The 27,467-nt window shown below is 44.3% G+C and overlaps 1 protein-coding gene across 4 annotated transcripts in view; it reads left to right on the top strand.

The window, feature by feature from the left end:
- Nucleotides 1-27,467, top strand: part of NEK1 (NIMA related kinase 1) — a 195,962-nt gene that overhangs the window by 154,009 nt on the left and 14,486 nt on the right. For all 4 annotated transcript variants that reach the window (XM_069744213.1, XM_069744211.1, XM_069744212.1 and 1 more), the window contains one exon: nucleotides 13,747-13,904. In XM_069744213.1, the coding sequence (XP_069600314.1) occupies nucleotides 13,747-13,904 (158 nt within the window). The remainder of the gene's footprint in view (nucleotides 1-13,746; nucleotides 13,905-27,467) is intronic.

Here is a 27,467-nt window from a genome sequence, read left to right as displayed (position 1 = left end):
TAAAGATGAGACCAAGAAAACATCAACTATTTGCTGAACTGCATCTTTACCCCTGAGTAGATGCTCAGGATCACAGTCTGCTCTCTTTTGTTCGGACTCTCCATTCTTGGTGACCTTGGACTGTTTCTTTTCGGTGCTCTTGTGGAATAAAAACTCTCTAAATTTATATCTCTGACGTCCATGAGAACCTTTTGTAGGTTCATTAATGTTTCAAGTCTGTGATCCTGTGTATGCGGAGGGCTTTATGGTCTGCGGTGGAGCTGCTCGCTGTGGAGCGCTTGATGTTTTATTATAGTTCTTACGTGCATTTTTAATGAACTGTGGCGATGTTCAACGTCTTCTGTATTTGTATCCCTAGAGCATCTGTACATTGTAATACTGAGCACATAGATATTGGTATAAAGAAAAACTCATATTTGTAGACTCGTACGGAAAGTCAACAGCACAGTAGCTTGATGGTAGGACATCAGAAGCACCCTTCCCCACCAAATCCTTTACTGAGGCTTACTAGAAGTCTACCAGGTTTTTTTTTTCTGATACTGTTCTTTTTTGTTTCTAGTTTTTTATTCTCTTAATTTTGTGTCGTTTCTAAAGGGAAATGGTTGGTTGACACACACAATTGTATTGTAAAGATGAGGTTAGACATATAGCTATACATATGCATTTTTTTCTGCCCAAATCGAGCTCTGATTGACAATATGGAAAGGTGTTCATTGATCGTTTAGCTCCATTTACATGGCGCAATATTCAACAGTATATTTACCTGAATTACGGTAATATTTGTCCATCTTTTTATATTGTCCAGTGTACAATGGTCTTCAAGGAGTCTGAAACGAGATTGGTGTTTCAGGATACCTTGGATGTTTTTTGCAACTTAGACCGCCACACAAATAAGCTGGATATAGGGTATACATCATGGGAAGTGTGGTGCAAATGTATTTTTTAAATCTTATCTGAAATATTTAATGAAATACTGATCCTGCAAAGTTACCATTTCTTTTTGCCTGTTGTGGACCACCCAAAAACTTTATACATCCGGGCAGTCCACACTTTACTCTGCACTGACGTTCTTAAATGTCAGTGAAGAGAAGCTTCCATAAGATCATGCAGCTGTGTGGCGGGGACCTTGCTGTCAGACACAGCCATCTTCCCTTCGGAAAAGAAAAATATGATTTTATGTCTGCTGTAAACACAACACTGAACAAGTTCCTTGCATACAGATTAGGAAGCACTGCTAGTGCTTCCTCCTCCGGACTCAGTGATCATGTGATTGCTGGATGTAAGTAAGGAGCAAGAGCTAAATGTGTCTGGTCAGGCACGAGGTCCTGAACTGGTAAAAAGTGAACTATGTGTTGTTTCTAAAAGTGCCCTGCTAAACAATGTTTGTACTGGAAATAGATGACCAAAAGTAGTGATCATAATTGCAGACATTTATTTGACCACCCTGAAGAGTTTTATGGGCAGAATTTCCAAGATTTTCAGAGGCTAAACATGAATAAAAATGTATTTTTCATTTTGCACCATGAAATTCCATGTAAAAATTTATTGAGGTTACATTTGTAAAGCAAATGCTAAAATTCTAGTAAAATATCTATAAACATAAAATCAGAAAGCATCCTTCACATACAAGCTGACAATATCAGGGTGGATTCACATCCTGCAGCTTTTTTTCTAACCCTAACCACTTCAAGGTAGATCTGCAGATTTTGTGGCAGAGAATTCTTCTGCTCAACCTTATATCTGAATAGAACTTGCAAAAAAAAGTGTGCTTGCTGCCAAAAAGACCTCATTCAGATTTGAAGAGATTTCTGTGACATAATATCCTAAGGATGCACTCACACAGGGCCGACGTCACCAGCTGGCGCACCCGGGCGAGTGTCGGGGGCCTGGACAAATGGGGGGCCCACTCGTCGTCTATAGGGCCCCCCTCAAATACTCACCTCTCCCCGTCCCACACTGCTCCAGTCTCTTCAGTGTCTTCTGACTGAGGGTGAAATGATGTCACTAAAGCGCGCCCTTGCCGAGCAGTGCGGAGAGTCCAGAAGGGGATGAGGCAAACGAGGAGAGGTGAGTATTTGATTATTTTTTAAAAGTATGTAGCAATATTTGGGCCATTATACTGTATGGAGCATTATATAGGGCCATTATTCTGTATGGAGCATTATATGGGGCGATTATATGCTATGTGGAGCAATATATGGGGCCATTATATACTGTATAGAGCAATATATTCGGCCATTATATACTGTAGGTATTTCAAGAGAAGAAGTCTTGGTATCAGAATATTTACACTCCAGCAGCCTTTGCCATTTGTAGCTATAAAATGAATATACAGGTGCTTCTTACTAAATTAGAATATCATCAAAAAGTTCATTTATTTTAGTTCTTCCATACAAAAAGTGCAACTCATTCTCTGCGTCTGGAGGAGAGAAGGTTTTTCCACCAACATAGAAGAGGATTCTTTGCTGTTAGGGCAGTGAGAATCTGGAATTGCTTGCCTGAGGAGGTGGTGATGGCGAACTCCGTCAAGGGGTTCAAGAGAGGCCTGGATGTCTTCCTGGAGCAGAACAATATTGTATCATACAATTATTAGGTTCTGTAGAAGGACGTAGATCTGGGTATTTATTATGATGGAATATAGGCTGAACTGGATGGACAAATGTCTTTTTTCAGCCTTGCTAACAATATCACTATGTATAGAGTCTTTACAAACAGAGTCAGGGCCGCTGCACAGGGGCCCGGAGGTGGAGGGGGGCCCCTGCAGGACGGCTAATAATGATGGCAATCTGGCCAGTTTATCTGGCTCCGGAGGGCCCCTGGCCAGATTGCCCTCATGTGATGTGCTCCCTTCCTGCGCTTCATGTCTCTCACTCTGCAGTGCGGCTAGGCGGCCTTGCTGTGCCAGAGAGGAAGCTGCCACTGACTGTGATCCAAGGAGAGATAGGCGTGTGTGTGTGTGTGTGTGTGTGTGTCACTGTATCCAGGAGTGCAGGGGGGCTTGACTTGATGACTCTGCAGTCTTCTTCCTGTACAACTTCTCTTCAACTCAGACAATACTCCTGCTCTGCATGTGCTGAAGCCAATCAAAGGACAGTGAAGTCACATTAGTCCCAGGAGAATGTTCTGGGGGGAGGTAAGGAGAGAAGGGGGCTGCTCCCTCTGCATTCACTTTACTGAGCGTGTCATAACAAAGAACGGCCAAATTGCTGCCATAGAAAAACTTTACATCCAAAGCTTTGTAGCAGTCATATGCAGCATGGCCAGGCTCCTTCTAGGAGGCACAGCAGCAGTGGAGGAGGCTGGCAGCAGGTCCTCAAGGAGGGCTGTGTGCAGGGTCTCCAGTGCAATAGGTGCAGGGGGTCGTCCACTGCAGAGCATCCCCTCTGCAACCTTCTGCACTCATATGGCAGCAAAGGAACCAGGGAATAAGATGCAAAATAAATGAGATTTTACTATCTGTCCATATATCTGTCTGTCTGTCTATCCCATATCTATCTATTTATCTATCTATTATCTATCCCATTTCTATCTATTATCTAGCTATCTATTATCTATTATATATCATCTATCTATTATCTGTCTATATTATGTACTTATTATTTATCTATTATCTATCTAAATATTATCTATCTATCCATGCATCTACCCCCAACAATGACAGCTCCTGGTGTATTTGGGATCTTGGGCAATGGAGACTCACTGGAGCGGCTGTGAGACTCACACTAAAGGTCTCTGTGCACATTAGAGAGAAGTCAACACAATTTGATCATTTTTGCAGGTCCAAGAGAGCAATAAATGTATAACCGGACCTCCCGAATCTCCCCAGAGGTGGAGAAAAGGATCAGGCTCTTTGAACGTCAACTACTGATCCTCTTCCTCTCCTGTGACATAATCCACTATCAGTGTCTGGTAATGACTTACTCCCCACTCCTATTGGAAGCCCGTACGTTCCTAGGCCAGCTGAGTGTTCGTATATAGTAGAGAAACAAATGTTTGACTGATGGTAACTTAAAGGGGTATCCCAATCTCCAACATCCTATCCTAATATGTATTACGTATAATATCAGTAATATTAGCAAATACCTCAAATTAGAAATATAGTATAGTTTTTCTGATTCTCTATGTAGCTCACCCCATGTGCAGGGCATTGCAGTAGATTAGGTATCCATGGTTATGCCCACTAAACACTAACTGTTATTACGGTATATGAGTAATTGTAACCATAGATATCTAAGCTACTGCAATGCCCTGCACATGGGGTAAACGACCAACAAGGGTAACTATAATCAAAATACAAAACTCTTTATTCAATATACGTATTAAAAATAACTATGAAAGAAATAGGACACAGATGGGGAAATGGTATAGGTCACAATACAGGTACTCCCCTATAGAAAACGTGTAGGCCTCGCACTGGCTCCCTATCAAATGTAAAAACAGAGTATGGATAATGGGGGGGAACCCCAAAAGTAATGGAATGGCTACAGTAAGTGTAAAATACACTACATACCCCTGAACACTATACCATGGAAACAACGGATATATAATGTATAAGTCTCCATCACGCCCATTAAACTATGAAACACATGTGAAAAATAAGGCCCAGAGAACTTAAACTACTCTAAACATCCAGAATGGCCGCTGGAACCAAGAAAGTGACATATGGAGAAAGCCATCCCTGAAAACACTAATCTCGACCCCAGGAACACAACCAGGAAGGTGCGCATGCACCCATATACATAAAGGCAGATAACATGGTATGATCTTTATTACCTGGTCCTGGGCGGTGTTAGCGAGGGAGAGTCAAGTGCGCAGCCGACACGTCTACCCGACGCGCGTTTCGGAGCCGACGCTCCTTCGTCAGGGGTGCGTGTCAGACTGTCATTAAGCCGGAGTTTAAATACATGGCCGCCGATATCTGCAGCGGCGCCCGCCGGAAGTGACGCAGGCGTTGCCAGGACACACCCACTCACAGCGGCGGCGACGTCACACAGGGGCGCCGCCAAAGTCATGGCAACCGCCCGAGCGTCAAGACGCCGCAAGCCGCAGGGAGCAGCGATGCCCAGCGCGCATGCGTACAGGCGGCGCAACTGCAGATGTGAGGCACAGACTGGACTCGGGATACCCACAATAGTACATGTAAGTAACTAGTAACGACCCATCACTGGGCTAATTAAAGGAACTTATATATATATATATATATATATATATATATATATATATATATATATATATATATAACACTCAAGTGCTCATATGATGCCCACTCATATGTGGTGCAATCCCCTCAAACTACTCCTCAGAGAACAAATGGCGTCGCCACAAATGCTTACATAAGAACCGGCATAATGACACTAGTATACAATTGATACCCATACATGGCATACGCCATGATACCATAAATCAAACAAAACACAAGAATACAATCGCAAATACAAATATACCACCAAAGGGGAAAACAAAAGAGAAACATAAAAACATATACATGGGAAACATAAAAATATCTGTAGCTGTCCACCGACAGGATGAAGACCCGCAAAGGGAAGTTAGATGGTATTTCTGCAGGACACGAACGGTCCGAAGCATCACACGATGGACAGATAATGGCTCGGGTCCAATCAAGAAGTCGTCTGACATGTCCACAATACAAAAAAACGAATCTAAAAAATAAAAACAATGTTAAAAACAAAATAGAGGTGCGCCTGATCGCGCACCCAACCATCTCCTATATACCGGCCGCGATCACAGAAATGACGCAAAGCTAATGGTCTCGTTCAGACCATGGGGGTGGACGCTATTAAGCGTCCATATCCACCGAGTCTCAAGCTGTGCCAAACGTTGTGAGGTGTTCCCGCCCCTAATATTTGTTTTGATTGAATCAATACCCCTAACCTGTAGAGCACTACTGTCACAATTGTGATGTTGTTTAAAATGTCGGGGTATCGTTTTCAGTAACTGAATATCTGTTTCAGAAGCAGCCGCCTCGATCCCCCTAACGTGCTCTCTTACTCTGATCTTTAATTGACGCGTGGTAAGCCCCACGTAGATTAAAGGGCACGGGCAGGATGCATAATATACAACATTCCTAGACGTACATGTTATATACTTTTTGATATCAAAAGACTTCTGTCCTGTAGAGTCCACAAATGTATCTGCTCTTATGATATTTTTACATGCTATGCACTTGCCACAGGTGCGACAACCACTTCTCGGTCTATTGTTGGGATCATTAAGAAATGTCCTAGGAGGCGTGCTTGTGTAGTGGCTGCGCACCAAGTGGTCCCGTAAATTCTTAGCCCTACGGTACGCAATGGTAGGTCGATTGGGCACCAGTTTAGCTAACGTCGGGTCGGTCTTAAGAATAGGCCAGGCCCGTTCTAGGGCAGCACGGATGGCACCCGCACGTGAGCTAAAATTAGTAACAAACCTAATGGTGCCGGACCCATCCCCCCTTCCTTCATTATTATAAAGGAGTGTGTCTCTATTGCTATGCTTAGCGCGTAGGTATGCCTTCTTTATCGCGCGATTGCTGTACCCTCTTTCTTTAAAACGGGATTTTAGGGCATCCGCCTGTGCTTCAAACTCAGCGTTAGTGGAGCAGATGCGGCGTATCCGCAGAAATTGTCCAATTGGGACAGAGCGGACCATATGCGCTGGATGGAAGGAGGAAGCGTGAAGGAGCATATTCGTGGCAGTTGGTTTCCTATACACTGTAGTTTGAACAGTATCGGCCCTATCTTTAGTAAGCCTCACATCAAGGAAATCGACACTAGAATTACTGGATATTGCTGTCAATTTAATGTTTCTATCATTTGCATTCAAGGCAGCCACGAACTCAGAAAAGGTCCTCTGGTCACCCTGCCAGACCACAAGAATGTCATCTATGTAGCGCGTCCATAAAAGGACGCGCTCCATAGATAACAGACTGTCTGACCGTAGGAGGTCCCTTTCCCACAGCCCCAGGAACAGATTAGCATAGGAGGGCGCAAAGGCCGCTCCCATGGCTGTTCCCTGGAGCTGCAGGAAAAAGGACCCCCTAAACGTAAAAAAATTATGAGTGAGTGTAAATCTTAGGATGTCCAGAAGAAAATCCCGAAAGTCAGGGGAGCAATTGGACGCAGATAGAAAGAAATCTGTAGCTGCTAAGCCATCATTGTGCCGAATGCTCGTGTACAATGATTCTACGTCCATTGTCCCCAAAACTGTATCGGTACCCAGCTTCAGGTCATCAACCCGCCGTAGGAGCTGATTAGTGTCTTTTAGATAAGATGGCAGCTCCTCTACTAGTGGCTGTAATACCGAGTCTATCCATTTATTAACTGCCTCAAGATAATTCCCTCGCCCTGACACGATAGGGCGGCCAGGCGGCACAGAGATATTTTTGTGAGTCTTAGGAAGGAGGTAGAACGTTGGAATCGTAGGCTCCATTATGGTCAACGCTGTGCCAAGTTCTTTCGTTATGGCGACGCCATTTGTTCTCTGAGGAGTAGTTTGAGGGGATTGCACCACATATGAGTGGGCATCATATGAGCACTTGAGTGTTATATATATATATATATATATATAAGTTCCTTTAATTAGCCCAGTGATGGGTCGTTACTAGTTACTTACATGTACTATTGTGGGTATCCCGAGTCCAGTCTGTGCCTCACATCTGCAGTTGCGCCGCCTGTACGCATGCGCGCTGGGCATCGCTGCTCCCTGCGGCTTGCGGCGTCTTGACGCTCGGGCGGTTGCCATGACTTTGGCGGCGCCCCTGTGTGACGTCGCCGCCGCTGTGAGTGGGTGTGTCCTGGCAACGCCTGCGTCACTTCTGGCGGGCGCCGCTGCAGATATCGGCGGCCATGTATTTAAACTCCGGCTTAATGACAGTCTGACACGCACCCCTGACGAAGGAGTGCCGGCTCCGAAACGCGCGTCGGGTAGACGTGTCGGCTGCGCACTTGACTCTCCCTCGCTAACACCGCCCAGGACCAGGTAATAAAGATCATACCATGTTATCTGCCTTTATGTATATGGGTGCATGCGCACCTTCCTGGTTGTGTTCCTGGGGTCGAGGTTAGTGTTTTCAGGGATGGCTTTCTCCATATGTCACTTTCTTGGTTCCAGCGGCCATTCTGGATGTTTAGAGTAGTTTAAGTTCTCTGGGCCTTATTTTTCACATGTGTTTCATAGTTTAATGGGCGTGATGGAGACTTATACATTATATATCCGTTGTTTCCATGGTATAGTGTTCAGGGGTATGTAGTGTATTTTACACTTACTGTAGCCATTCCATTACTTTTGGGGTTCCCCCCCATTATCCATACTCTGTTTTTACATTTGATAGGGAGCCAGTGCGAGGCCTACACGTTTTCTATAGGGGAGTACCTGTATTGTGACCTATACCATTTCCCCATCTGTGTCCTATTTCTTTCATAGTTATTTTTAATATGTATATTGAATAAAGAGTTTTGTATTTTGATTATAGTTACCCTTGTTGGTCGTTTTCTTTTGTGGTTCCCACATCTTCTCTGTACTATACAGCTACGACTGGTACGGTTAATAGTCCGGCAAGTGAGCAGCAGTGAGTGTTTTTATCCATCTTACTCACGCTATGTTGCCCTTGAGCACCGCCATTTGGATACTATGGGGTAAACGACGTAGCAAAACAGAAGAACTATACTTTATTTCTAATTGGAGGTATTTGCCAATATTATTATATTACACCTACTTCTTATTGGGATAGAATCTTGGAGATTTATTCACATTTATATATATAACCTGACAACTCACTTTATATAAAAACTGAAATGAGGTCAATGCATCAGACCAATCAGCCAAGAAAGTAGTTTATGGCTGGCTTTTTAAAGCTTTTTTACTCTCAAATATCTCAGCATTTCAAGGTATAGCTTCCAGGTTGCAATTGTACAGTGTCTGACTCATGCTGCCCCTGGGCCGCATGCATTTGACATTAGGATCCCTTTAACAGAATGTCCTTTTGTCCTTTCTGCATATACAGTATTTCACAGATGGTAGGGAAAAGGCAATGATGGTGGTGGAAAGAACAATGATGGTCGTGGTGGAGAGGGCAATAATGGGGGTGGTGGAGGAGGAGGAAATGATGGAAGTGGTGGAATGAGCAATGATGAGGGTGTAGTGGAATGAGCAATGATGAGGGTGTAGTGGAAAGGACAATGATGGTGGAAAGAGCAATAATGGGGGCGGTTGGGAGGGGGAAATGGTGGAGGTGGTGGAATGGGCAATGATTGGGGTGGTGGAATGGGCAATGATGGGGTAGTGAGGGAGAAAGCAATGATGGGGGTGGTGGGGGAGAGGACAATAATGGGATGTGGGGGGGAGCAGGACAATGAGGGGTGTGCGGGCTTGAGATGGGAGGAAAGGGGATTTATAATAAATTTAGGAACAGGGGGAGGTGGAGGAAGATGTTATTATTGCTTATTATGTCTAACCCAGCCCATTAGTATATAGTGTACTCACTTATGTATAGCACAGTCCCTTAGTATAGTGTACTCGCTTATTATGTATAGTGCCATCCCTCAGTATATAGTGTAGTCACTTTTTATGATGCCGTCCCTTATTATATAGCCTTTTCTGCTGTTATGTACAGTGCTTTCTCTTACATTCAGAGTATTCTTGTTATTCACAGCTCCCTCTTGTATTACATAGTCCCCTCTCTTTTTAGATATAAAATGACTGCTGATGGAGGAGCCGGTGACCAGACGATCAGTTCATTAGCTCCTCCATTAGAAAGGAAGCTTTCCCATGCTCTATCAGCCATCATTGCATTATACAGCTAGCAAGACAGAACGGTATGTAATAAAAAATGGGGCTCTATATAATCCCATATGTAAGGGACGGTGCTGTACATAACAAGAGAGGGCACTGTATAATAAGGGACGACAATAAACATAATGAAGGAGACTATAATATATGTACATGTACGTGTGTGTAGCTATATATATATATATATATATATATATGTATATATATATATATATATATACAGTATGATGTAGCTTTGTCGCCATAGAAGTTGAGGGGCCCAGACACATTTCTTGCACAGGGGCCCCAAGCTGTCAGTGTCCGCCCTTGAACAGAGTGATCTATTTCAAGTGTTTATTTCTGTTAATTTTGATGATTACTGAACATTTACTGAACATACATTACAGTAGGCCAACATTTCGGATTTTAAAATCATTTTTCCAGCTGGTGTTTTAAAGTATTCTAATTTACTGAGATAATGACTTTTGGGTTTTCATTGGCTGGAAGCCATAATCATCAACATTAACAGAAATAAACACTTGAAATAGATCACTCTGTTTGTAATGACTCTATAGAATATATGAGTTTCACTTTTTGTATTGAAGAACTGAAATAAATTAACTTTTTGATGATATTCTAATTAGTGAGAAGCACCTGTATATACCGTGGTGCTGTATAATGCTTAAATATCTCGGGTCAATCAGATTCTCCTGAAGTGACCGATCATCGGTGTAAAATAAGTCGATTTGCTCTCTCCTTTTATTTCTGATTTTACGTACAGATGATCAGGAGGTGTGCACTCATAATCCAATGTTCATTCAATCATTTATTACCCTTTGTCTTATATAGTTGACATTTTTGGCGACAGGGCATTTACCCATGCAAACAGGTAACGAATGATCATTTTAGACCCACGTAAGAGATGCAATCACTGACAAACTATCTTTTTTTGTAAATCAGGATTACACTTGGCAATAATTGGAAATGGCCGTTTATGGGAACAATTGTTCCAACACAAGGGGGCATCCTCTACGTCTAGAGGAAAGAAGGTTTAAGCATAATAACAGACACGGATTCTTTACTGTAAGAGCAGTGAGACTATGGAACTCTCTGCCGTATGATGTTGTAATGAGTGATTCATTACTTAAATTTAAGAGGGGACTGGATGCCTTTCTTGAAAAGTATAATGTTACAGGTTATCTACACTAGATTCCTTGATAGGGCGTTGATCCAGGGAACTAGTCTGATTGCCGTATGTGGAGTCGGGAAGGAATTTTTTTTTTCCCCAGTGTGGAGCTTACTCTTTGCCACATGGGTTTTTTTTTTGTCTTCCTCTGGATCAACATGTTAGGGCATGTTAGGTGAGGCTATGGGTTGAACTAGATGGACTTAAAGTCTTCCTTCAACCTTAATAACTATCTTACTTATTGCCTGTGTAAAAGGCCACAAAGGCTTCCATATACATTAGCGTCGTTTGGCCTCCGTCGCAATGCGTCGTTTTGGAGAAAAAACGCAAAGTTGCCCGCAGGATGCGTTTTTTCTCCATAGACTTTCATTAGTGACGCATTGCGACGGATTGCCACACGTCGCATCCATCGTGCGACGGATGCGTCGTGTTTTGGCGGACCGTCGGCACAAAAAAAGCACATGTAACTTTTTTTGTGCGTCGTGTCTGCCATTTCCGACCGCGCATGCGTGGTCGGAACTCCGTCCCCTCCTCCTTGGACCTTACAATGGGGCAGCGGATGCGTTGAAAAACTGCATCCGCTGCCCCCGTTGTGCTTTTACTTCACAGCATGCGTCGGTATGTCGGCCCGACGCACTGCAACGGGCCCGTACCGACGCTAGTGTGAAAGTAGCCTAAGGCTACTTCCACACATCAGGTTTTTGCCGTTGGGCACAATCCATCGAATGTTGAAAAAAAAGATTTGTCGCAGATTGTGTTAAACTGATGCAACGGATCTGTTTTTTTCGACGGATCCGACTAGCATATCCAGATAATTGGGTTAAAAAAAAATTTGGAGCATACCCAGTTTAAAAAAACGGAATCTGTTATTTTCCAGATCCGGCACCTTCCAGCTCCCATAGGCTTCCATTCTAGCAAAAAGCTAGTGTACTGTGTATGCTTTTTACAGATGCCAGAAACTACATTTTTGTAGTTTTGTACCAGACGAAACATGAGGCCATCCAGCGCTAATACAAGTCTATGGAAAAAAGCCGGATCCGGCGGCATCTTTCGCCGGATCGAGCCTGACGGCGAGAGACGGATGTGAGAAAGTAGCCTAAGATAACCCACTATGTTATCTGACCACTGCTGTCTTATAGAGAACATGGGAGCTGCGGCTGAGTGTTCCTGTGTGGGGGGAGTCAGGAGAGACCGCTGCCTGACATCATTCAGTGGGTGGTCCTACTGGTGATTGGCAGCTATCTCTGCATGCTCAGTCAGGGGGGACTGTCAGTCACTGAGTAGGACCGCCCACTGGACTCGCATGCTTACAAACACCAGGGATTTAAATTAATAAAGTGCAAGGTTTACTAAAACCTTTCCTACAAAAATGTATATCAGTCTGATCAGCTCCTTCTGCTCTATAACATTTTGCCTGCAGTTCAGATCCCATTTTTTACATGACCGGTTTCCTTTAAGACTGGTGTAACTTACCCCCATTGGAGTAATCAGGTAGTCGATTAATATGTTTGGTGCATTGTGACCTAAATTCAATTGCTGTGATTTTGTTAAGTTCTACAAGTGTCCTACTCATCTGAAACAACCCGATTCAAATAACCGGCACCAATTCAGTCTCCGAAATTTCTGCAACAAAATCTGCGGCATGGTTATTCATCTCACCGGTGAGCAATGTTTACCTGCTGCATAGAGATTTGTGCCACAATGTACACGATTTTCTCTTGTTTGTTCCTTGGTTTCTTTTCTTGCCACTTACCAGATTTAGAAAGCAAGAAGGGCAATTGCAACTGTTACCACTAAAATACAGGTATAAACCAGTCCAAATACAGAATACTATCATAAATATAATCCTAAATCATCATAAATATGACTCCACAAGGATGCAAACTACAGCCGTGAAGGAGTGAGATGAATGTAAGCCGTATTGGCTGCAACATATACTCAAATGGGAATAAGTAAAAAAAAAAATCCAAAATAAATCATCCAAAGTATCCAAATTTGTATGCACTTGCTTATACCTAATGGGATAGCTAACAAATAGTCATGCGTCAGTAGATAGAATACATTTTGTTATATCTCCAAACCAAATGTTATTTTAGGATTTTTCACGCCTATTATTTTTGGTAGGATTTTTTTTCCCTTTTTTTGTAGATAGAAACGGAGTTGAGAACTTTTTGCCTAAGTCAGTGTCTGGAAGTGTTTTTACAATGGAGCAGGATTAAGTGTGAGAAAACGGGTGTGATATTTCACAGCTTTCTAGATGCCTAAACATATACTATACTTTCTTTTTAACGATAAGATGAAAATCTTCCTTTATACAACGGTCCTCTAATTACTTCCATATTTTCTTAATGTCTGCATTTAACATCAAAAATCTGCTTACTTCCATCATGACTTTATGTAAAGGGCAAGGTGTAAAAAAATTATTTGTCATACAACTATGTGTGCAGAAAGCTACAAAGTATAAACCTATGTAAAATATATTTATTGATTTCAGTTACTTAAATAGCACCATCATATTCCACAGTGCTGTACTGACATCATCATGACTGTCCCCGCTATCTAAATTTTCAATCAGTATGTTTTTAGAGTGTGGGATTTGAACCCAGGATCCCAGCACTACAAAGTAACAGTGCTAACCACTGAGCCATCATGCTGCCTACAGTCATTGATATTCACATGAATAAGAAAAGTAGTAAAAACTACCCAGTGATCAAAGCAGTTATCAGTGTTTCAAACATCTATTCTGAGTCAAGAAAAGTAAATTTTATGGGTATTTTTTCTAACTTTGTTGTTAGATGCTGAGGACCTGCTCTCTGCCTGATCTATCAAAGTTGTTTAAGACGTTGGTAGACGTGCCTAGTGTGGCTGAGTTGCAGGGAGAAGAAAACCTGGAAATAGAGGATATCGAAGACGAGCCTGTACGAGATGTTGATCACTCAGATTCTGAAGACACGTGAGTACCTTGCCATCTGTTTGCTGAGCTTGCCTCTCTGAACATGACAGTAGTCTTTCCATTACAAGTATGTAGTCATAGAATAGTAGAGTTGGAAGGGACCTCCTGTGTCATCTGATCCAACCCCCGCTCAATGCAGGATTCAGTAAATCATCCCAGACAGATGTCCGTCCACCCTCTGTTTGAAAACTTCCATGAAGAAGAATTTGCCATCTCTTGTGGCAGCCTGTTCCACTCATTGATCACCCTTACTGTCAGAAAGTTTTTTTCTAATCTGTCTCCTCCCATTCAGTTTCATCAGATTATGTCTAGTCTTTCCTTGTACAAATGAGAGAAAATCTGATCCCTCTACAATGTGATAGCCCTTGAGATATTTGTAGACGCTATTAAGTCTCCTCTGTCTTCTATTTTGCAAGCTAAACATTCCCAGATCCTCTAACCGTTTCTAATAGGACATTGTTTGTTTGCAGACCGTTCAAGATCCAGGGAGCTCTTCTCTAAACTTTCTCCAGTTTGTTCAAGTCTTTTTTAAATTCTAGATGAGGTCTGATCAAGGAGGAGTAGAGGAGTGTAATTACTTCATATGACCTAGACTGTATGCTTCTGTTAATGCAACCCAGAATTGTGTTTGCCTTTTTTGCTGCTGCATCACACTGTTAGTATACCCTGAGAGGAAAAGGACTAGAACTCTATAGCGCCAGCTGTTGTAAGCAGCGATCCTGCAGGTGGCGTTATAGAGTACTAGTCCTCTTCATCTCTGAAACGGCAATTTGCATATTTAGTTTCCCAGAGAAGCTTTTCATGGCAAATTGGAATACCAGGGCCGGTATATCATTCACCACAAAGAGAATCGTTACCCCTTAGACCTCATCCTAGGGTACTGAAAGGGATAACATAGGAAATTGCAGAACCACTAGCCATAATCTTTTAAAATTCCTGAAAATTAGGAGCAGTCCCTGAAGATTGGAGAAAGGGACAAAGTTTGCCTATCTTCAAAAAAGGAAAGAAGATGGGGCCAGGAAATTACAGGCCAGTGAGCATTACTTTTATACCAGGAAAGATCTGTGAACAAATTATTAAGCAGCATGTATGTAAGTACTTGGATAAGAATACAGTAATTAACCTGAGCCAGCATGGGTTTGTAGCAAACAAGTCATACCAGACTAATCTAATGTCCTTCTGTGGTGGAATCACTGACTGGGTGAATCACGGAAATGTGGTAGATAATATACTATATCTCGACTTCAGGTGGAATAGGATGCCATGAGAGGTGGTGAGTTCTTTCAATGTAAGTCTTCAAACAGAGGCTGGACAGACATCTGTCCGAGATGGTTTAGTGAATTCTCCATTGAGCAAGTGGTTGAACACGATGACCCTGGAGGTCTCTTACAACTCTAACATTCCATGATTTAGCAAAGCATTTGATTAAGTATCTCATACTATCTTTGACAAGTCTACGATTAGGTGGATTCATAACTGACTCAGTGATCATAATCACAGAGTGGTAATAAATGGTTGCACATCCAATTATAAGAGTGTTTCAAATGGGGTACCACTAGGCTCTGTCCTGGCCCCAGTGTTGTTCAACATTTTTATAGATGATCCAGATAGGGTAACTGAAAATAAACTAACCAAATGTGCAAACGATGTAAAGCTAGGGGGGATAGCTAACACTAGACAAGACAGAGTAAAGGTACCTTCACACATAACGATATCGTTAACGATATCGTTGCTTTTTGTGACGTAGCAACGATAACATTAAGGAAATCGTTATGTGTGACAGCGACCAAAGATCAGGCCCCTGCTGGGAGATCGTTGGTCGCTGAGGAAAGTCCAGAACTTTATTTCGTCGCTGGACTCCCTGCAGACATCGCTGGATCGGCGTGTGTGACACCGATCCAGCGATGTCTTCACTGGTAACCAGGGTAAACATCGGGTTACTAAGCGCAGGGCTGCGCTTAGTAACCCGGTGTTTACCCTGGTTACCAGCGTAAAAGTAAAAAAAACAAACACTACATACTTACCTACCATTGCCTGTCCCCGGCGCTCTGCTTCTCTGCACTCCTCCTGCACTGGCTGTGAGCGTCGGTCAGCCGGAAAGCAGAGCTGTGCTCACAGCCAGTGCAGGAGGAGTGCAGAGAAGCACAGCGCCGGGGACAGACAGCGGTAGGTAAGTATGTAGTGTTTGTTTGTTTTTCTCCATCGTCTCATTGGGGGACACAGGACTGTGGGTGTATGCTATTGCCGCCAGGAGGCTGACACTAAGTAGACAAAAAAAAAAATTAGCTCCTCCTCCATAGTATACACCTTGCCACTGGCCCTGACAGCTCCAGTTTATGCTTAGTGTCCGTAGGAGGCACATCTCTGGGGTTTTTTCCCAGATTCCGTTATCTTGAGGATAAGATAGGGGCGACGGACATTTTGAAGTGGTTCGATCTCCCCAAACCAACAACGGGCGAGCACGTGTGAGTGTCGCCTCCACGTATACTCTCCCGCGTCGTGGGATTGCCGGACTAAAAGCCTGACCACCCTGAGGTAACGAAACCCTAGGTTGTACAGAAAGTTATTCTTTGTCCGTGCAGCCTCCACTTCAATCACCAATGTTTTGATCTGCGGTGCTTAAGGAGGCAGACGGTCCCTCTCCTCACCTTCTGAAAGGTGAAGGAGTTAGGGTGCCTGCACCGTCTTTTTTCCCATATGTATATTTATATATATATATATATATATATATATTTATATGTGGTTTTTTTTCATGTATGCCTCTTCTAACCTGGCGTGTTGTCAGAGGCTGCGGGGGGGGGGGGGGGGGGCTCCTGCTTCTTTGCGCGGCGCACACTTCGTACGGTGCCAGTATCAGGCTGTCTCTTCATTTCCAAAAGCACGGGAAGTTCCGCCCTTGCACTTCCTTCCGGCGGCCCATGCCGGCCTGCAGGGTATCATGGTCGCTGTAGTTTCCTTCTTGGGCGGTAGCTCCGCCCCTAGCAACTGTTTCCGGCGACCAGTTGCATTATGGTCGCTGTAGTTTTCTGAGGGGTCATGGGCGGTAGCTCCGCCCCTTCCGGGCGCGTACTTCCGGTTTCGCGCTCACAGCGTTCCTAGGAGAGCGCAGGTGGGGAAAGCAAGTTCCCTGATTTAGCCTGTGGCTCGTTCCTTATGGCGGCTCCTCCCACCTTTCATGATCCTTATAGAGGAGGTGTCGCTGCTCAGAGCTTGGTTTAGTGTGGTGCTCAGATCGGACGGGGACACAGGACTGGGGTAAGTGCTACTTCCCTCAGCCTGACAGCAGTTTTTTGTTCTAGACTCAGTAGCTCAGCAATAGTCATCATGTCTAGAAGGACTAAGTCTCACAAGGTCCTGTATACATCATGTTTTACTTGCCAGGCTGTTTTTCCGCATGCGCAGACTAGCCAGATCTGTGAAGCTTGCGATCCCGAACGCGCTCAGGAGCCCCCACCTGCTACCCCGCCCGCTACCCCGCCTGTTATTCTGCCGGGTATGCCTGTATCTGAGACTGCGGCATCTCCCCCTGAGTGGGTCGTATCCTTAACGCAGTCTATGGCGTCTCTAACAAAGGCGGTTGAGTCCCTTCAAACCCCTGTCAGGGATGTTCATTCATCTATTCCGGAAAGATCCTCCGATTCTCAGGACCTTCCGGCCTGCAGGGGCCGTACTCCCTCTAGGCAGACGCGGGGGAAGCGTACCCATACAGCGTCTCCCGGTCCGTCGGGTGCATCTGCATCGGTGAATTCCGTCTCTCGGTCTCCTTCTCCTGTGGGAGTGAGTGAGCATGGTTCGGACCTTGACTCTGAAGGGTCTTTTGATTTAGAAGCCCCTGATTATCAGGAATCAGTTGACAGTCTCATTGAGGCCGTTAACCAGTCTTTGGGAGTAGAGGATGTAGCCACCTTACCTTCGAGTCATAAGGTGTCTTTTAAAAGATTCAAGCAACCTCATAAGGTGTTTTCCTCTCATCCTGAATTTGAGGATTTAGTTCAACGTCACATGGAGAGACCGGACAAACGTTTCTTAGGCCAGAAGGCTCTGGGTACCAGGTAGCCTTTCGCGCCCGAGATTTGTAAAAAATGGGCAGAATCTCCTTCTGTAGATCCCCCCCATGTCCCGTTTGGCCTCTAACACACTGCTGTCTCTTCCTAATGGATCTGCTATTAAAGATCCAACTGATCGGCTCATAGAGAGTCTGGCTCGGTCAGTGTTTGAGGCTTCAGGGTCAGCCCTCGCGCCGTCTTTTGCGGCTACTTGGGTCGCCAAGGCTATGATAGCTTGGTCAGAGTCCGTCACTAAAGTTCTTCAGGATAGGGAGTTTCCTGTAGAAGTGATAGAGATGTCTAATCAGATATCCTTGGCTGGGAATTATCTGATCAATGCATCTTTGGATGCGGCAAATTGTTCAGCATTGGCAGCTGCTAATGCTATCGCTATCAGAAGGGCGCTATGGCTGAGAAATTGGCGGGCGGACTCTACTTCGAAAAAATCCCTTACTTCCCTCCCTTATCAGGGTGGTCGACTCTTTGGCGCAAAGTTGGATCAACTTATATCTGATACCACAGGGGGAAAGAGTAATTTCCTTCCGCAACAAAAGGTTAGGCAACCTTTTCGTCGTCATTTTCAAGCAAGGTTTAGATCCTTTCGTAACACCCGGTGGTCTGCAGCACCAAGCTCAGGTCCTCCAAGTCAGCCTAACCAAGACAGGGAACACCAGGTATCATATAGAGCCAATCCATTGGCAAGAATGCGATATCAGCCATCAAGATCTAGGGGATCTAGATATCCGCGGTCCTCGGCAAAATGACTGGAGGCATCCTCATGTCGTTTCCAACAGGGTAGGCGGTCGTCTACTTCTGTTCCATCAGTCCTGGCTATCAGTCGTTTCCGACAAATGGGTGAGAGAACTGGTGGTTTCAGGGTACAAAATAGAGTTTCTCTCTCTCCCTCCAAGTCGGTTCTTTCCGTCCAGTCTTCCCAGTGCAAAGTCCCGTCTAAGGGCTTTATTCAAAGCTGTCGAGTCTCTTCAGTCCAACGGGGTCATTGTCCCCGTTCCAGGGGTAGAAAGGTTCCAAGGATTCTATTCCAATCTGTTTACGGTCCCCAAAAAGGACGGGTCGGTAAGACCCATTCTGGACCTAAAGTGTTTGAACAAGTTCGTCAGCACTCGTCGTTTCCGTATGGAGTCGCTCCGCTCGGTTATTGCGGCTATGGAAAAGGGAGAATTCCTTGCTTCTATAGATATCCAAGATGCCTATCTGCATGTTCCCATATTTCCTCCGCATCAAAGATTTCTACGGTTTTCCATAGGCGAACGTCACTTCCAATTCACAGCATTACCTTTCGGTCTCGCCTCTACTCCCAGGGTGTTCACAAAGGTGATGTCTACAGTCGTGTCCATCCTGCACTCCCGGGGCATAGTTATTTTGCCATACCTGGACGATCTTTTGGTCAAGGGGCCAACTTTTCGAGCATGCAAAGAGAACGTCAGTATCACTTTAGACACTCTATCCCGTCTAGGGTGGCTGGTCAATTTAAAAAAGTCATCTCTAGTCCCATCTCGAAAGATTTCTTTTTTAGGAATGATCTTCGATACTTCTCGGGGTCTGACTATCCTACCCCAGAGCAAGGTTCTCTGCCTTCGGCAGGAGGTAAAAATTCTGCAGCAACCGAGTTTTCTCTCAATCCGGTTTTGCATGAGGGTCTTGGGCAGGATGGTGGCGGCCATAGAAGCAGTACCATTCGCCCAATTTCATCTTCGCCCTCTCCAGCAGGCAATTTTGTCAGCTTGGAACAGGAGTCATGCTTCTCTCAATCTCCGGTGCCGTCTGTCTCCTCGGGTCAGGCAATCTCTCATCTGGTGGATGAGGAGCTCCTCTCTGCTGCAGGGGAAAGCTTTTTCCCCAGTTCATTGGCTGGTAGTTTCTACAGACGCCAGTCTTCTCGGTTGGGGGGCAGTGTTTCATCAACACACAGCACAGGGTTTTTGGTCCCCAGGGGAATCATCTCTTCCAATCAATCTGTTGGAGATAAGGGCAATTTGGCTTGCTCTGCAGCACTTTCACCATCTTCTGGCGGGTCTCCCGGTCTGAATCCAATCGGACAATGCCACGGCTGTGGCTTACGTAAATCATCAGGGGGGCACCCGCAGCAGGTCAGCCATGCGCGAGGTAGGGAAAATCCTCCGTTGGGCCGAGAGCAACCACTCCGTGATCTCGGCAGTTTACATCCCGGGCAAGGAGAACTGGGCAGCGGACTTTCTGAGCCGTCAGGGTCTGGCGTCCGGGGAATGGTCTCTTCACCCCGACGTTTTTCGGCAGATTTGCCAGCGCTGGGGTATCCCGGACGTGGATCTAATGGCAACCGAGTGGAATGCCAAGGTCCCCAGATTCGTAGCTCACTATCGAGATCCAAGAGCTCTCGCCGTAGACGCACTGGTCCTTCCTTGGAACCGGTTTCGTCTTCCGTATCTGTTTCCTCCTCTAGCGCTCCTTCCAAGGGTAGTCAGGAAGATCAAGTTAGAGGGAGTTCCGGCAATTCTAGTCGCCCCAGATTGGCCTCGGAGGTCTTGGTACGCGGACCTCGTTCAGCTGATCGCTGGGGTTCCTTGGCAGCTTCCAATGCGGCCGGATCTTCTGTCGCAGAGGCCGATATTCCACCAGAACTTAGGGGCCCTTCGTTTGACGGCTTGGCCGTTGAATCTTGGATTCTGACCCAGGCCGGTTTTTCTCAGAAGGTAGCTTCCACTATGATTAATGCTCGAAAGACGGTTTCTGTGCGCATTTACCACCACACCTGGAAAGTTTTTCTCTCGTGGTGCAGGAAGAAGGGTCTTCCTCCTTTGCGGTTCTCCGTTCCTAATATTTTAGCTTTTCTCCAGGCTGGTTTAGACTCAGGTCTCGCTCTAAGTACCCTTAGGAGGCAAATATCAGCCTTATCGGTTCTTTTCCAGCGCAGGATTGCTATCATTTCACAGGTCAAGACTTTTTTGCAGGGAGTCTCTCACATGGTCTCCCCTTACAGAGCTCCGCTAGAGGCTTGGGACCTTAATCTGGTCTTGAGCGCTCTTCAGGAGGCTCCATTTGAGCCTCTCCAAGAAGTTTCTTTAATGTATCTTTCTTGGAAGGTTTTGTTTTTGGTAGCTACAACCTCCATTAGGCGGGTGTCGGAATTGGCGGCCTTGTCCTGCCAGTCGCCGTTTCTGCAATTTCATCAGGATAAGGTAGTATTAAGAACTGTTCCTTCTTTTTTGCCTAAAGTAGTTTCCTCATTTCACGTCAATGAGGACATAGTCTTGCCTTCTTTTTGTCCTGCACCTTCTCACCGTGTGGAAAAAGCTCTCCATACTCTGGACCTGGTGAGAGCTCTGAGAAGATACGTTTCTCTGACCGCTTCTTTTCGACAGACGGATGTTCTGTTCGTTCTTCCTGTGGGTCACAGGAAGGGATTCGCAGCCTCTAGGTTGACCTTAGCCAGATGGATACGAGCCACCATTCAGGAGGCCTACCGCGTCAAGGGTGCAGCCATCCCGGCTGGGATTAGGGTGCACTCTACTCGGGCGGTAGGGGCTTCCTGGGCACTTCGGCACCAAGCTTCAGCAGAACAGGTTTGCAAGGCGGCAACTTGGTCGAGCCTGCACACTTTCTCTAAGCATTATAATGTCCACACTCAGGCCTCTGCTGATGCAAGTTTGGGAAGAAAAATTCTTCAGGCTGCAGTATCGCACCTATAGGCGGTAAGTGCCTAAGGGTTTGTTCCAGTAAGTCTTTTTTCCCACCCTGAGACTGCTTTGGGACATCCCACAGTCCTGTGTCCCCCAATGAGACGATGGAGAAACAGGGATTTTTGTGTTACTCACCGTAAAATCCTTTTCTCCGAGTCATTCATTGGGGGACACAGCTCCCTCCCTATTTCATCTTATTATTTTTCTACGGGGTTGTTCAGACTGTAGTATTATTCTAGACATGTTGTCTTTGCTCTAATGCTGTTTTGTTTTTTCTCTATCTCCTACTGCTTGTGCACCAAACTGGAGCTGTCAGGGCCAGTGGCAAGGTGTATACTATGGAGGAGGAGCTAATTTTTTTTTTTTTGTCTACTTAGTGTCAGCCTCCTGGCGGCAATAGCATACACCCACAGTCCTGTGTCCCCCAATGAATGACTCGGAGAAAAGGATTTTACGGTGAGTAACACAAAAATCCCTGTTTTACGCTGGTAACCAGGGTAAACATCGGGTTACTAAGCGCGGCCCTGCGCTTAGTAACCCGATGTTTACCCTGGTTACCCGGGGACTTCGGGATCGTTGGTCGCTGGAGAGCTGTCTGTGTGACAGCTCTCCTGCGACCAAACAGCGACGCTGCAGCGATCGACATCGTTGTCGGTATCGCTGCAGCGTCGCTGAGTGTGAAGGTACCTTAAGGATTCAGAAGGATCTAGATAAGATTGAACAATGGGCAGCGACTAATAGAATAGTATTTAACAGGAAGAAAATACTACACCTGGGCAAGAAAAACGAAAATGATATCTACAGAGTGGGAAGAAGAGATATGGGGAGCAGCATTTGCGGGGAATAGACTTAGGTATACTAACAGATCACAGACTGCACGAGTCAACAGTGCGATGCAGCAGTAAAAAAAGGCAAACCCAGTTCTGTGATGTATTAAGAGAAGCATAGATCATGTGAGGTAATTATCCCCCTCTACTCCTCCTTGGTCAGATTTCATCTGGAATACTGGGTCCAGTTCTGGGCACCACATTTTAAAGAAGACAATGAAAAACTGGAGCAAGTTCAAAGAAGAGCTACCAGGATGCTCAGTGGACTGCAAACTGTGTCCTACGAGGAATGGTTAAAAGATCTGGGAACGTTTAGCTTGCAAAAAAAGGCTAAGAGACTTAATAGACAAAATTTTAGAAATTCGGCACGTCCAAACGGAAATAGATAAAAGTAAAATGTCTTTATTGAAAATCCATAAAAACACAAACTAGTTCAGGTAATACACTAAAATCTTCTGACACGTTTCTGGCAACCGCCCTTTATCATAGACGTGTTTATACATAAAGGCTCGCTATAGGTTGTTTCCAATACTTTCAGTAATTGGTCCATTTATGTATAAATACTTTCACATGTTCATTGTGCTGTATCCTATGACTAAGGGCAGTTGTCAGAAACATGTCAGAAGATTTTAATGTATTACCTGAACTAGTTTGTGGTTTTATGGATTTTCATTAAAGACTTTACATTTATCTACTTCCATTTGGACTTGCCGAATTTCTCAGATTTTGTCTACTACTGCTGAGCACACCAGCAAAATTCCCGGCAACCAGCGGCAGTTCATTTATCTATCCTGCATCTAGCTGACATACAAAGAAGATGGTAGGCCCTGTTGTTTTCTCTCTAACAGACTTAATTTTGGTCTACAAATACAGGTCCTTCTCAAAAAATTAGCATATAGTGTTTTAATTTCATTATTTACCATAATGTAATGATTACAATTAAACTTTCATATATTATAGATTCATTATCCACCAACTGAAATTTGTCAGGTCTTTTATGGTTTTAATACTGATGATTTTGGCATACAACTCCTGATAACCCAAAAAACCTGTCTCAATAAATTAGCATATTTCACCCATCCAATCAAATAAAAGTGTTTTTTAATAACAAACAAAAAAACCAACAAATAATAATGTTCAGTTATGCACTCAATACTTGGTCGGGAATCCTTTGGCAGAAATGACTGCTTCAATGCGGCGTGGCATGGAGGCAATCAGCCTGTGACACTGCTGAGATGTTATGGAGGCCCAGGATGCTTCAATAGCGGCCTTAAGCTCATCCAGAGTGTTGGGTCTTGCGTCTCTCAACTTTCTCTTCACAATATCCCACAGATTCTCTATGGGGTTCAGGTCAGGAGAGTTGGCAGGCCAATTGAGCACAGTAATACCATGGTCAGTAAACCATTTACCAGTGGTTTTGGCACTGTGAGCAGGTGCCAGGTCGTGCTGAAAAATGAAATCTTCATCTCCATAAAGCATTTCAGCCGATGGAAGCATGAAGTGCTCCAAAATCTCCTGATAGCTAGCTGCATTGACCCTGCCCTTGATGAAACACAGTGGACCAACACCAGCAGCTGACATGGCACCCCACACCATCACTGACTGTGGGTACTTGACACTGGACTTCAGGCATTTTGGCATTTCCTTCTCCCCAGTCTTCCTCCAGACTCTGGCACCTTGATTTCCAAATGACATGCAAAATTTGCTTTCATCAGAAAAAAGTACTTGGGACCACTTAGCAACAGTCCAGTGCTGCTTCTCTGTAGCCCAGGTCAGGCGCCTCTGCCGCTGTTTATGGTTCAAAAGTGGCTTTACCTGGGGAATGCGGCACCTGTAGCCCATTTCCTGCACACGCCTGTGCACGGTGGCTCTGGATGTTTCCACACAAGACTCAGTCCACTGCTTCCTCAGGTTCCCCAAGGTCTGGAATCTGTCCTTCTCCACAATCTTCCTCAGGGTCCGGTCTCCTCTTCTCGTTGTACAGCGTTTTCTGCCACATTGTTTCCTTCCAACAGACTTACCATTGAGGTGCCTTGATACAGCACTCTGGGAACAGCCTATTTGTTGAGAAATTTCTTTCTGGGTCTTACCTCTTGCTTGAGGGTGTCAATGATGGCCTTCTTCTTGACATCTGTCAGGTCGCTAGTCTTACCCATGATGGGGGTTTTGAGTAATGAACCAGGCAGGGAGTTTATAAAAGCCTCAGGTATCTTTTGCATGTGTTTAGAGTTAATTAGTTGATTCAGAAGATTAGGGTAATAGGTCGTTTAGAGAACCTTTTCTTGATATGCTAATTTATTGAGACAGGTTTTTTGGGTTATCAGGAGTTGTATGCCAAAATCATCAGTATTAAAACAATAAAAGACCTGACAAATTTCAGTTGGTGGATAATGAATCTATAATATATGAAAGTTTAATTGTAATCATTACATTATGGTAAATAATGAAATTTAACACTATATGCTAATTTTTTGAGAAGGACCTGTATCTAAAGGGATCATCCTTATTATCATTTGCACATGGAAACACCAGACGCAATGGAATGACACTGAAAGGGAGAAAATACAGATTAGCCCTCTTTCACACTTCAGTGTTCTGGCGTCAGTCAAAATCCGTTGTCGCAACGAATTCGTCAAAAATAGCAAAAAATGTAAAAACCTGGTCCGTCGCATCCGTTTTTTCATCCGTTTCTTCCATTTTTTCGACGGATCCGTTTTTCATATCTTCAAATGGGAGGCTCCCAAATGTGATCGGCTACTGGAAAATAATGGTAACCTATACATTGAGTGTTTTAACACCCCGTCTTTGAGAGGTTGTAGAGCAAATGGCAGAAATGGAAGGAGTTTTAGCAAATATTGTGACCATCTATGCATCTATCCATCAGGCAGGTTGCTGGCAGGCTTCTTGCTTGTATGCTTCTTGCTGGCACATTGAGGAATGAAGCCACATGGCAGGTTTATATAGATTTGGGGCTGTCTGGCCAATTGGCTAATAAATACAGATTTGGAGCATGCTCAGTGTAAAAAAACGGAATCCGTCACGGAATTCTGTCATTTGACGGACAGCGACGGATCCTGCGCCCATAGGCTTCCATTCTAGCCAATGACGGACGCCGCTGGATCCGTTGCTGTCCGACTTTTCAACGCAGACAAAAAACATTACTTTGTCCGTCCTCTCCAGACAATGGATAAACAAATTCTGACGGATCCAGCGCACGACGGACAAAATGTGAGGCCATCCGTCGTAATCCGTCGCTAATACAAGTCTATGAGAAAAAGACGGATCCAGGGGGCAAATTCGCTGGATCCGTTTTTTTTCACAAAACGATGGATTTTGACTGAAACAAAAAAAACTGAAGTGTGAAGAAGGCCTTAGATATTAGAAAAAACCTTTTGACAGTGAGAGTGAGCAATGAGTGGAACAGACTGCCACGAGAAGTGGTGAGCTCTCCGTCAATGGACGCCTTCAAACAGAGGCTGGACAGATATCTGAACCTACACAGAAAGAAATACCAAAACTAAAACACTAGTAAATACCTATGAGCTTACAAACTGAAAACCTACAAAATTAGTAAAAAAAAAAATTAGGCAACTATGATATATTAATCGAATAACAAATTGTATTGAGCAATAAAAACACAACACCATGTAAAAAAGTGGGGGAGGGAAAGGTTAAAATAATAAGGGGGCGAGGAATGGGTGTACTTAACATGTAAACATGATCCAAGTCTTGACAGTAATTATGGATGTCAAAAATGAATCACAATTGTACTCAAATATAAACAAAACTGATCACATCTAGTGTAAATGCATGAGAATGTGCAGACAACGGGAAAATACATACAGTTATACAGCATAAAGTGCATTGTGCAAATATATCTTTCACTTGATCATATAAAGGTACATATTTGATAAAGAGAATTTAAAAAAATAAAACCATATATTACCCCAATAGGGACCAATCTAAATAATCAATTCATCAAGGGGTGATATTGCACAAAGCCAAGTTATATGAAATCCTATTGGAGCCAGTGGAGAGTGTGATCTCCCAACACAGGTATATGGGTTAGAAAGAGCAGTAGACAGATATAATAAATCTCATCTTCCGGATTGAAAGTGAAGCATACTAACCAAGTGGAGCACACCACGTCCCCCTCCACCAACTCCCAACGCGCGTTTCGCTACCGCTTCGTCAGGGAGTGAGGTGGAGAGGGAGTGAGTCACTTAAATAGGATGTACACAGCTGGTTATACCTGCAATCAAGGACGTCACATTATGGGGCGCCATACAGCACAATGCATGCGTCCCACCGTCACTCCCGCCACCGAACGTGCGTCACCGAAACGCGACCGTAGGTCGCAGTTCAGCAACTAGCGTCATGGGTTCGAGAGAGAGGAACGCACATGCGCGGGCAGCGCACAACGACCCCGCAACCATGTTGGAAGAGGACACCCAAGGAGGGCAAACCAATACATTGATTTAAAGCTAAATATGATGGGATACCTGAAAAAAGGAAAAGATATAAACCGAATTAGGGTAAAGTCAATAGATAATTGGTATATAAAAAAGGGAAAACATAGAAATACATGAAAAATATAAGTGCATTATTTAATATGTGGACAGTGTATATGAGAATGACCGTGAGGAGGATCTATTTCTTTAAAATATTTTCTTTTTTCCCCATTTTTTCCTCCCACTGTCATACATCTGTCCGAGATGGTTTGGTGACTCCTGCATTGAGCTGGGGTTGGACACGATGACCCCGGAGGTCCCTTCCAACTGTAACATTCTATGATTCTATGAAAACTGAATATCTGACAGCAGGATTTAACACGCCGGCCGGAAGCGCATCATTCATACAAGCAAGCTCTGCTCCTCATCCGGCTTCATATTTTCCTTAGCGACCTATGATGAAAATGTATGTCATAGATCGTTAGGGAATTACACAGAATTATACAATATAACAAATGACCAGATATTTTTTTTCCAATATTTTCAAGCTTTTCATACA

This window comes from Ranitomeya imitator, chromosome 1 (assembly GCF_032444005.1).
Source record: "Ranitomeya imitator isolate aRanImi1 chromosome 1, aRanImi1.pri, whole genome shotgun sequence".
Lineage (NCBI taxonomy): Eukaryota > Metazoa > Chordata > Amphibia > Anura > Dendrobatidae > Ranitomeya > Ranitomeya imitator.
The sequence above is the reverse complement of the archived record's forward strand: the minus strand, read 5'-3'. Positions and strand labels throughout refer to the sequence as shown.